The sequence below is a fragment of the Ictalurus furcatus genome, chromosome 24 (assembly GCF_023375685.1).
Source record: "Ictalurus furcatus strain D&B chromosome 24, Billie_1.0, whole genome shotgun sequence".
NCBI lineage: Eukaryota > Metazoa > Chordata > Actinopteri > Siluriformes > Ictaluridae > Ictalurus > Ictalurus furcatus.
The window spans coordinates 15080448-15091277 of NC_071278.1; the positions used below are offsets into that span (position 1 = coordinate 15080448).

General features: G+C 37.8%; 1 protein-coding gene across 1 annotated transcript; it reads left to right on the forward strand.

The window, feature by feature from the left end:
- Positions 1–207: 207 nt before the first annotated feature.
- On the forward strand, positions 208–6090 carry ilf2 (interleukin enhancer binding factor 2). Its single transcript, XM_053612665.1, has 14 exons — positions 208–362; positions 951–1010; positions 1581–1623; positions 2086–2190; positions 2478–2555; positions 2647–2749; positions 3158–3223; positions 3314–3430; positions 3520–3598; positions 3802–3889; positions 4430–4491; positions 4613–4727; positions 5360–5450; positions 5583–6090. Exons 1-14 carry the CDS (start codon positions 358–360, stop codon positions 5732–5734), a joined length of 1164 nt encoding a protein of 387 aa, XP_053468640.1. The 5' UTR covers positions 208–357; the 3' UTR covers positions 5735–6090.
- Positions 6091–10830: the final 4740 nt, after the last annotated feature.

Here is a 10830-nt window from a genome sequence, read left to right on the forward strand (position 1 = left end):
GAAAAATAATTATAGTAGTAAAAATATTTTTATACACAATAATAATAATAATAATAATAATAATAATAATAATAATAATAATAATAATAATAATAATAGTATAATTATTGCATAAGTTAAAAAATTAAATTATGTGCGTTTGTTAATTGAAAGCTGTGTAGCTCCTCCTTTTATTTTGAAACTATAGCTTCCGGGTTTTTTGGAGGAATTTCCGGTACAGTTGCTGACTGATTCCCCTTGTTCCTGCTGCTCATAGAGTCGCAGCACATCTCCGTTTAAGCTAACAGCTACACACCGTTTCCCGGTGACTCTTTACGCGTTGATCTTCTTCATTAATCCGCCAAAACGTCTTACGCAATGAGGCAAGTTCTGCGTTTGGGCTAGTTTATGGTTTCTTATCGCGTTAGCTTGTCACAGTTAAGGCTCTGTGGACTCCGGCTCTTATCTTATGCTAGTTAGCGCCCCACGGCTAATTTTTCTCACATATTACTTTCGCAGTGGTTCTCAGTAGCTAACTGTTGTTCACGGGAGTGTGAGAACTGATATTATTTCATTGCGTTCGTTGTGTCGTGTTTAACAGCATCGACAACAAATAAAGTGTTTGAGTGTAATCATCACTGTGCTGATGTTGTGAATGAATGAAACACGGTAGCTAGCTAGTCTGGAAACACACTGAGCTTGTTGGCTAAAGTTAGCACTGTGTCCAGAACACAGTCCTGTTTATTGCTGCAAACGACGTGATAATTAAATGCTTTTAATTTTATTACATTAATCTAGCACCTGGACTGAATTCTCTTTGCTCCACACGCTGGCTAATGTTATTAAGAAAACCTGCAACACTGAAAGCCAGCTTGCTATCCATAGTTAGGGGGTTGCCATGTCAGTAACCAAGCAGCCGTACGGCCTAATTGGGAATGGCTCAGTAACATGTGTGTTTCTGTTTCTCACAGAGGAGATCGGGGAAGGGGCCGTGGGGGCCGTTTTGGCTCCCGTGGGGGTCTGGTACAAGGGTGAGCTATTTCACTTTATAATCCTACTTCACGTACTGACCTCTATTATTACATCACTGTAATGCTTTATACATTCTGTATGATTACATCAGTATACTGCTTTATTTAATCTGTATGTTTACATCACTGTAATGCTTTATACATTCTGTATGATTACATCAGTATACTGCTTTATTTACTCTGTATGTTTACATCAGTGTAATGCTTTATACATTCTGTATGGTTACATCAGTATACTGCTTTATTTATGCTGTATGTTTACATAAGTGTAATGCTTTATACATTCTGTATGGTTACATCAGTATACTGCTTTATTTACTCTGTTTACATCAGTGTAATGCTTTATTTACTCTGTATTACATCAGTATTCTGCTTAATTTAGTCTATGCTTACGTCAGTATACTACTTATTTACACAGTATGCTACTTTATTTACTCTGCATGTATACTGCTTTATACATTTTGTATGCTTGCATCAGTATACTACTTTATACACACTGTATGTGTACAAGTTTATAATTTTTTGGCTGCTTTGTCTTTGCTTATGCCTTTTTTTTTTTTCCATTTTCAGGTACCGCCCTTTTGTCCCACACATACCATTTGACTTTTACGTTGTAAGTGAATCACCTTTTTCATTTGAGCTTTTACCGCTTGCTTTATGCAGCCTTTTAAGAATTAAACATAGAATTGTCGTTTGTGCATAATTTTATCTTCAAAATAAATAGCCTTCAGATACAGGAGAAGTCTGTACACACATTTTAAATCTTGGCTTTGACCCTTATTTGAAATGTGCAACTCAATATATTATTTAAGTTTTTCTTTAAAATCCATTTATTCTAATGTTTCTCTTTAACCACTGTAAAGAAGCTACAGTAGTTTTACTGTGCACTTTGTTCATTCGTTAACTATTGTTTACATGCAACATGAATCTTAATGTGCCGCTGTCATGTAACCTTACTTGCCATTAGTTTAAGAAATGGTGTTTGACAACAATTTGGATTCCAGAAATATACCACCAAAAATCTCTGAAACATTTATGTAGCTCACGTATAAGATTTGATTTCTCCACACTCCAGTGTGAGATGGCCTTCCCACGGGTGAAGCCGGCTCCTGACGAGACTTCATTTAGTGAAGCTCTGCTGAAGCGAAACCAAGACCTGAGTCCTACCTCTAGTGAGCAGGTACCCTTACACTCGAACACCTCTGCATCTATTGCTTATGTAAATGTAGGTCAGGACCTGGAGCGTGAATAGTAGAGTTATTACCGCCATAGTGTTCTTGTTGTCTGTACTCTGCAATAAATTGTAATCAGTGACATTATAACTGTTAGGTATGAGCATTTTTGAAGACCATCGCTATTTTTGATTGTTAGAATGAAAAGGAGCCTGCTGTTCCAGTTAGTTTCATTCCTAGGCACTGTATTGTTGCTGTATAGATGCTGACATTCTGATTTATCTTTTTTGTGCAGTCTTCCATATTGTCCTTGGTGACTAAGATCAACAACATTATTGACAACTTAATTGTAGCACCTGGGAACTTTGAAGTTGTGAGTTTTTACACCAAAGTTAACGTCTCATTTCCATATCTATTTCAGCAGATGGGTGATGATATTTGTACTTGTTGTTGTACATTTACAGCAAATTGAGGAGGTGCGGCAAGTGGGCTCGTACAAAAAGGGCACCATGACGACAGGACACAATGTAGCTGACCTTGTTGTTATCCTTAAGATTCTTCCCACTTGTAAGTATTTTTTTAAAGACATAATGAAATACAATTCTGGTTTGGTTGTAACATATGGTTGGGTTTGGGTTTGGGTTTTTCAACTGGTTTTTATTGCATTGTAAATAACTGCACTTTCCAAACGGAGCATAGTATAACTAGGCGTTTTTGTTCGGAGGTGGATGGGAGGGAAGTGAAACAGAACATGCCATGCATTGTGAGGTAGTCAAAAATAAGATGATTTAAAAAAAAAAAAAGGAATATCATTGTATTTTAGACTGATTAATACTATTGAATAACATACATTATGACCAGGGATATGACGTAACTAGGCCAAAAGGTCGATTTTTACTTTTGGTTGTCAAAGATTTAGTTTTAGCCTGTACCTTGTAAAAGTACATCTGAAGTAAAAACTCTTGTCTGTTGCAGTGGAGGCAGTCGCTGCATTAGGAAACAAAGTAGTGGACACTCTGCGTACCCAAGACCCAGCTGAGGGTGAGTACAGGCTTTACTACACAGGTAGTGGTTTTGCTGTCATTGTTTTATAGGATTGCAATGTTTCATTGCTTCACTTATCTGCTTTAGTGCTGTCTATGCTGACCAATGAGACTGGCTTTGAGATCAGCTCAGCTGATGCTACAGTGAAGATCCTCATCACAACAGTCCCTCCCAACCTGCGCAAGCTCGACCCTGAACTCCACTGTAAGCCTCTGCCTAATACATGTTCATGCTTTTTTTTTTTTTGTGGTGATGGCTGTTTGACCTGAGCATTGTCTGTCCTTTCTCTGAAGTGGACATCAAAGTGCTGCAGAGTGCCCTAGCTGCCATTCGCCATGCTCGCTGGTTTGAGGAGAACGCCTCACACTCAACGTAAGGTCGCTTCTTCTGGCTTTCTTGAGTTAAATCCGTTTAAAGAAATGATCAAAGTCTGTTGTCTGTTGGAGTTTTAAAGCATTCCCTTATAAATGTAGAACCTCCATAGACTTTGATAGTTTTTAAGAGGCTTTGGTGAAGCAGCTTCAAAATGTCAGCAGAATGTTTGAGTAAATCAAAGTGTGTTGTGTGTTGCTTAGGGTGAAGGTTCTGATCCGCTTGTTGAAGGATCTGCGGGTGCGGTTTCCTGGCTTTGAGCCTCTTACTCCCTGGATTTTGGACCTCCTGGTGAGTCATGATTTAAAAGCCAGCATCCAGTTGGATTCTCTACTGATTCTCTCTGATATACACTTCCTCCAGGTTTTGGTGGATTAGATCTGGGCCTCACTAATCTTCCTTCTATTAATAGTCTTGTGCCAATAGAATTGTTTTAAGCTCAGTCAAGGAGCTGATCAGAAAAATTCAGATAAATGTTTTCTGCAGGAAATAGAAAGATATTTAATTATATAATTATTGCTGGTGTATCTCTGGGATTTTATCAGTCATTTCTGGCTGAAACAGAACTATTGGTCAGATTGAAAATGCAGATGATGTTTACAAGGATGTGTGCACCTGTGGGTTTTATGTACATGTTATGGGTATGTCAGCTACTCATGGTTGAATGCAATATACATGGCAGTTTGCATTAAAGATACAGGGTGTACATAGTACACCGGGAATTATTTGTGAGACAACTCATCTGGAAATCTTGTCCAGTCTGACTAGTACTATAAAAAAGAGGTCTGATTTGAGCTGACTTTGTTGATTTAAACTGTGTTGTGCCATCAGGGGCACTCGGCTGTTATGAATAACCCCTCCAGACAGCCACTTTCGCTCAACCTTGCATACAGGTAAGCTAACGGTGCTCCTTTTTTAGTGGATCTGTTCTTTCAGTTATTTTGCTAACATTTGGTTTAGTCTGACATTTTTTGTTTTTGTTGATGTGCCTGTATTTGTGCATATGTGATGTAGACGCTGTCTCCAGATGCTAGCGGCAGGGCTTTTTCTGCCGGGGTCTGTAGGCATCACTGACCCATGTGAGAGTGGAAACTTCCGCATACACACTGTAATGACCCTGGAGCAGCAGGTAAGGACTAATTTTGGGGGAAATCATGCAGATAAGGGTTTGATACATAATGTGGGGAATGGGTGGGAAGTAAATAGATTCTTGTCCGATGACGAGGATTTATCATATGCTGGATGCCACAATACACACACACATGTGAAACCACGTGCAGTCCTGCCTGCAAGTTATTTTATGTGAAATTGAATAGGATGAATAGTAGTTTTTTATTTTTTGTTTTATTGAATAGTTTTTAATAATAAACATGGAAAAATATTCTTAGATTGATCATATTTCATTGCTAGCTAAATATCATATTCACAAGCGCCGATTTAGTGATGGAAATATTTCCTGCTTATTTATTTTATAGCTTATTTATTTTATTGTGCTTATCAGAGTTTTTTTTTGGAAATGTCTCCAAAAAAAATGGAAATGGTTCACCTCTTTGGGCAGGGGGTAAAAGAACCACCCGTTCTTTTTTCATGAGTGGTAAAAGGTGGAAATGCTCTTTTTATATAATGAGGGATACCTGGTATTAATTTAAAGGGTATTTTGAAATTAAATAATTTAAAATACCAAATTATTTATGTATCATAGTGTATTAGCAATTGACATAATTAACGGCTTAATGACTGACATTTTATGTGTGTCTGCAGGATATGGTGTGTTTTACTGCTCAGACACTGGTGAGGGTTCTTTCCCATGGTGGCTACAGGAAGATATTAGGACTTGAAGGAGATGCCAGTTGTAAGTTCTCAACTTCAGTGCCCCAATGTCCTCCTTTTTCTTTTTCTACACCTTCATAATTGCTTCCAGTGTGGTTTATGAGTGTCTCTCATGGTTGTGTGTGTGTGTGTGTGTGTGTGTGTGTGTGTGTAGACCTGGCTTCGGAGATGTCCACATGGGACGGTGTGATTGTCACGCCATCTGAGAAAGCCTATGAGAAACCTCCAGAGCGTAAAGAAGATGATGACGAGGCTTTGGAAGAAGGAGGAGAAGGAGAGGATGAAAGCATGGAGACACAGGAGTGAAACTCAAAGGGGTCACAGACTAAGCCAGATCTTGTCATATAGGCTGTTTATTGTTTTTAAGTATTGAGGCGGAAAAAGTTTAGTGGAGGAAATAATTGATTTTCCATAGTGGATTTGAACTGATCTAAAGTGGATCATGGCAAAATGTGTTTTATTGTTTATTACAGTTTCTGTTTTTCTCCTCCAGTGTTTGTCCTCATCCCCCTTCACTGCAGGAAACCGTATTTGTGCTGTTTGTCGATTCAGCCACCATCTTGTGTTTAAACTGAGGAGGGGAGTCAAGTTCTCCACCTTCATGTTCTGTTCTATTTTTACTTTGTATCCATCACTGATAAATTAAAGTTGTTTTTTTTTTTTATCTATGTTTACTAGAAGCCAGTTTATTTTTTTTTATATTAGTATGTTGGTACTATATTTATTATATATTATATATTATAATATTTTAACTTAATGTTACTTAGAGGTCTATAAGGTTAGCATTATCCTATGGATGGCAGCCGTTGTGGGGGGAAAAGAAAAAAACAGACACAGAATCAACTGGACAAGAATGCTTGACCTTGCTAAAATAGCTTTATCATAATTTTAAAAAATGTTTACAGCCATTAACAGTGTTACATTCTGTATTAGGTTAACCACGTCACAGTGAGCCTTCTGTCTTAATTTACAGCTACTGCACATTTAGCTGTACACGTCTATGGCAAGGGAACAATGACGTACCGAATCTAAAACAGCTGTCACAGGCCTTCAGTGGTTAGCTGCAACTCTTCTTAAAACAAACTGCAGTAAGTGATTCATATTCTAGGCTATATCAACAGGTTGAAGTAGTATTCTATTGCTGTTTGATCTGGCCTATAAAAAGGCATGAAGAAAAAAGTATAAAATTAAAAACAATCTGCACATTTATGCCTGTATTACACTTTAAATAATGAAAACAATTTAAAGAAAGTCAAACAAAATAGTGAAATACAGTATTATATTCTTTAAACTGGTCAGTGAAAGAAGAAGGAACAAACAAAGGAGTGTAAACTTATTTTGCTACATTACAGAATGCCCACTTTTTTCTGTCAGAGTAGAAAAAAAATCAAAAGAAAGTTTTAAATGTAATTTTAAATGATGTAATTCACTATACTCCAGGTGCTATGAACAAACTGAATCCCCATTTAAAATCTCATCCATAATCTTGCATGCAGCAGCCCTGGTCTAGCAGGATATAGTTTTTACTAAATTTTAAAACATTATATATTCTTCCAGTCCACCTTCTACTTTAGCAGCAATAAAAAAAATAATCTAAATAAGGTAGTCCTCTGTACATTATAAGTGCTAGTTATGTATGTAAATGAGGTTCTATAAACACCAGATAACCTCCAGAGGTGGTGAGAATCAATTGGATACCTTGTGTGTGCGCACATACACCAAGAGATCTTCCATAAACATCAATAAGTGATGTATGATGCAGTATTTGCAATAAATAGAAGTAAACATAACTTGCAGGTTGTATTTATATGCAAATAAATAGAACCTGGTAATTATATGGGGTTCACAGTGCTACATTTACTAGCAATCCATTTCACCCCTCCTAATGGCCATGGGCTGTGACACACCTTAACATAGGGCCGTGTGCGGATCACATCAAGGAAGGTTCTGATGGCTTGACTTCATGGAACACTGCAAGGCAATCAATTGATTTGCAAAATTGCTTGACCAATGACAGAAATTCCTGGCCAGAGCATGCAGTTCTACCATTCTTTTTGCTGAAGTGATCATTAACAACAATGGGTGAAAACCCAAGAGTATTCCAACCATTAGTGAAGGCAGTAGTGGAAACCAAGGTCTTGCTAGCCATCTTGTCACCATGTGTAGGACTCTGTGGCCTAGTTGGTCATTTTAGTTTTTTTGTAATGTGGGAAGGATCATCATTAGAGGCAGAAAAGCATAGGGCAGTGCACCATGTCCCAGTGGAATGTCTGGCTCTGTCTGGGAGAACCACAATCTGCAATGTGTTGACATCCACCTGCACTTTGCTAAACCTTTCCCAGATCTGGTTTACCAGTTTTGTAGGTGTACAATACAGCCAGTGCACCATTGTACAGCCCTGGTAGTACAATCCTGGCTCACACAGAGCCTAAGAATGGATGGAGCTACTTGAGTGGATTATGTGCTAGGCTGACCTTGTGCCACCCTATTGGTATCAAATCTTACCATCATAACATCTCTGGTCTCTAGTACCATCATTGATCTCAGTGAACCAACCTGTGCTGATTTCTCAGAACCAATAAGTACAGTCTGAAGACTAGATGGACAGCCTTCAGTTCCAGCTGGTTGTGCCCCCGTGACCTCACAGTACCCCCCAGCAAGTAAGGGAAGTGTCTGTGGTGACTGTTTCTCTCCAATGGGGCACTTCTCCAAAGTGGACTCCTATTGCTTGAAAAGCTAGAGTTTGTCCCCTTTTTTTTGCTGAGACAAAGATACATATCTCTGTGGCATTCCAGGTCTAACCATAGGCTGATTAGCCACTTCTGAAAACTCATAGCTCCAGCCTACAGGAATTACCACTTTGGCTGCCATCAACAATCCTAGCACTCTCAACAGACACCCTAAACAACAGGCGATTCTGCACATAATGACCTGGCTGAATATGATGGCAAGCATAATAATGTTTGCCACTCATTCAGGTGACAGTGGAGCTAGAATTCTTCTTTAAGAAAGAAAGATAGGGGCTAGAGGTGGAACTGGAGTTTGCATCCCTGCAACATTGTCATCAGAACCCACTGGTGTAATGTAGTTGCTGCCCAATGTGCATGCTCCACTGCATTGGTGCTGGACAGTAAGTGATGTGGCTGAGCAAATAATACTGTGGGACAACCTGACACGATGAAGACAATGATGGGTGAATAGCGCAAAACCCGACTCTAGTCCCAGTGTTCCATGTGAACCCAGTTGACATACCATGCTCACTCAGCAGTGAACAGCGTTTGGTATGGCAACGGAAAACCACTCAACCACACCATAGAGCCATAGGCATTTTGGTCAGCTAGATGGGGTTGGATATGAAATACTTGGAGGAGACAATGCTGAGGGAGAACCCAATCCAGCAGGGAAAGGTGGATCATCTTAAGTAACAATACAGAGCAATTTTATGAACGTCAAAGATTTTCATAACTTAACAAGAAAGGGTGCTTGCAATATATAAAAAAAAATATACCAAGTGAGGTAGAAGACATGAGAGGAGGCTATCAGCAGCTTTGGAGTACAGGTTAATTATCCTCTTAATCATAGTCATAAGCTGCCAGGTGATAGCTTCATATGGTATACATACATACATGTAGTCTAAACATGTGTGAGGTGAGAAGAAGAAATGGAAAGATGACTTTTGACAGCGGGATTTAATAAGAAAATCTGCTTCATATGTCACTTTATGACTTTGTTCGAAGGTCTCAGTAAAGGTATCCAGCTGATTCTCCCTGGTGGTTAGCAGGGGTAAAGTAGAACACAACTTTTCCAAATACATATTTTCCATAGTCTAAACATTGAGGTTAAGGAACAACTTCTCTTTATAATGTGATAATAATTATTGTCATGATAATCCATATAATACAATAACTTCCAATGCAACAGATATATTTACATAATAGTAAAACAGAGTGAGGATATATTTAATTACACAGTAATTGTTTAAAACTCTATGACCCATGTGATATCCAGTGATTAAGAACTGCACTGATTTATTATAGAGCAAAAAAAACAAAACAAAATTAAATAAAATTCTACACCACAGTGCCTTGAACACACGCTGCTACAAAGCTCTTCTGTGCTACCAAAATATAATCATCATCTGCACAATCTAATGCTAATGATATTATAGTGTGGACAGGGTAGGCTGTAGGCTGCTTTTGCACTAGAAGACCCTAGAATAACAACAGAGATGTGACAGAGAGTCCTTGTTATAAGTGTTTTGCTAACTCAAGGCATGAGACAGAAATGTATAGAATAGAAAGTGTGCAGAAAGTGCCATCTGTTCTTCCTCATATTCCATGTACCCCAAATATGGCTGGGTCATGTTTCAGATACAGAAGCTGAGGCAGAGAGGTGTACTGAACTGCAGTCTGTATGTTTTTGCTGGAAGATTGTCCATCCTTTTATTCTGAGACACACTTTGCCTGACGGTCAAAATGATTCCGTGTCAGTCTTCCAAACAGGTAATGGGTCCATCCGAAAATGCAAATGTCTGATGCTTAAAATAAAATAAAATAAAATAAAATAAAATAAAATAAAATAAAATAAAATAAAACAACCAGCCAAACAGCAACAAAAAAAGCAAGATTTCATTTCCTTATGAGGAAAAAAAAAAAACCCAAAAACAATGTTCTTTTAAAATCATGAGTCTAGAAGAACAACTAGAAATGTGGAGTCCAGTATGCCAAATGGACAGACGTCCTTCACAGTGGAAAAGGGAATAGTCTTTTGTGCTTTCCTGTTTTCTGACATGCTGGGCCAGATATGACATTCCCTAGTTTTTAGATGCTGATGATCTGCAATTTAGAAATAGATTAAGGAGACAAAGGATATATATATATATATATATATATATATATATATATATATATATATATATATATATATATATATATATAGTGCAGTCATTGGCATTCCTCCTCAATCTGAAAGTGGGTTAGTTTAAAACAAACAAACAAAAAACAACTAACTAAATAAATAACAGTATGACTGGCATAACAGATTCACTGAAATAAAGTATAAAAAGTTATACATGAATGTATTAAAAGGCATGCATGTTACATAGATTACTGGCTGAAGTGAATATCCAGTAAAGTGTTACAAATGTAATTATCAGAACCATACCTATTCCATATGAATAACATACTTTATATTGAGTAAAATATCATAGTCAGTTGAAAAGCCACACAAAGTGCTAATTAGGCACAACTAGTCTATACAGGACAACAAAGACTTTAAGTGGCTCCTGGCTCTTCTTTAATTCAAAATCCACACAAGTAGCCTATCACGGCTGAGGTCTAGAGCGAGAGAAGAGAAATTGGGCACTTCAAGCAGCAGGCTCCATATGATTTCATATAAATATG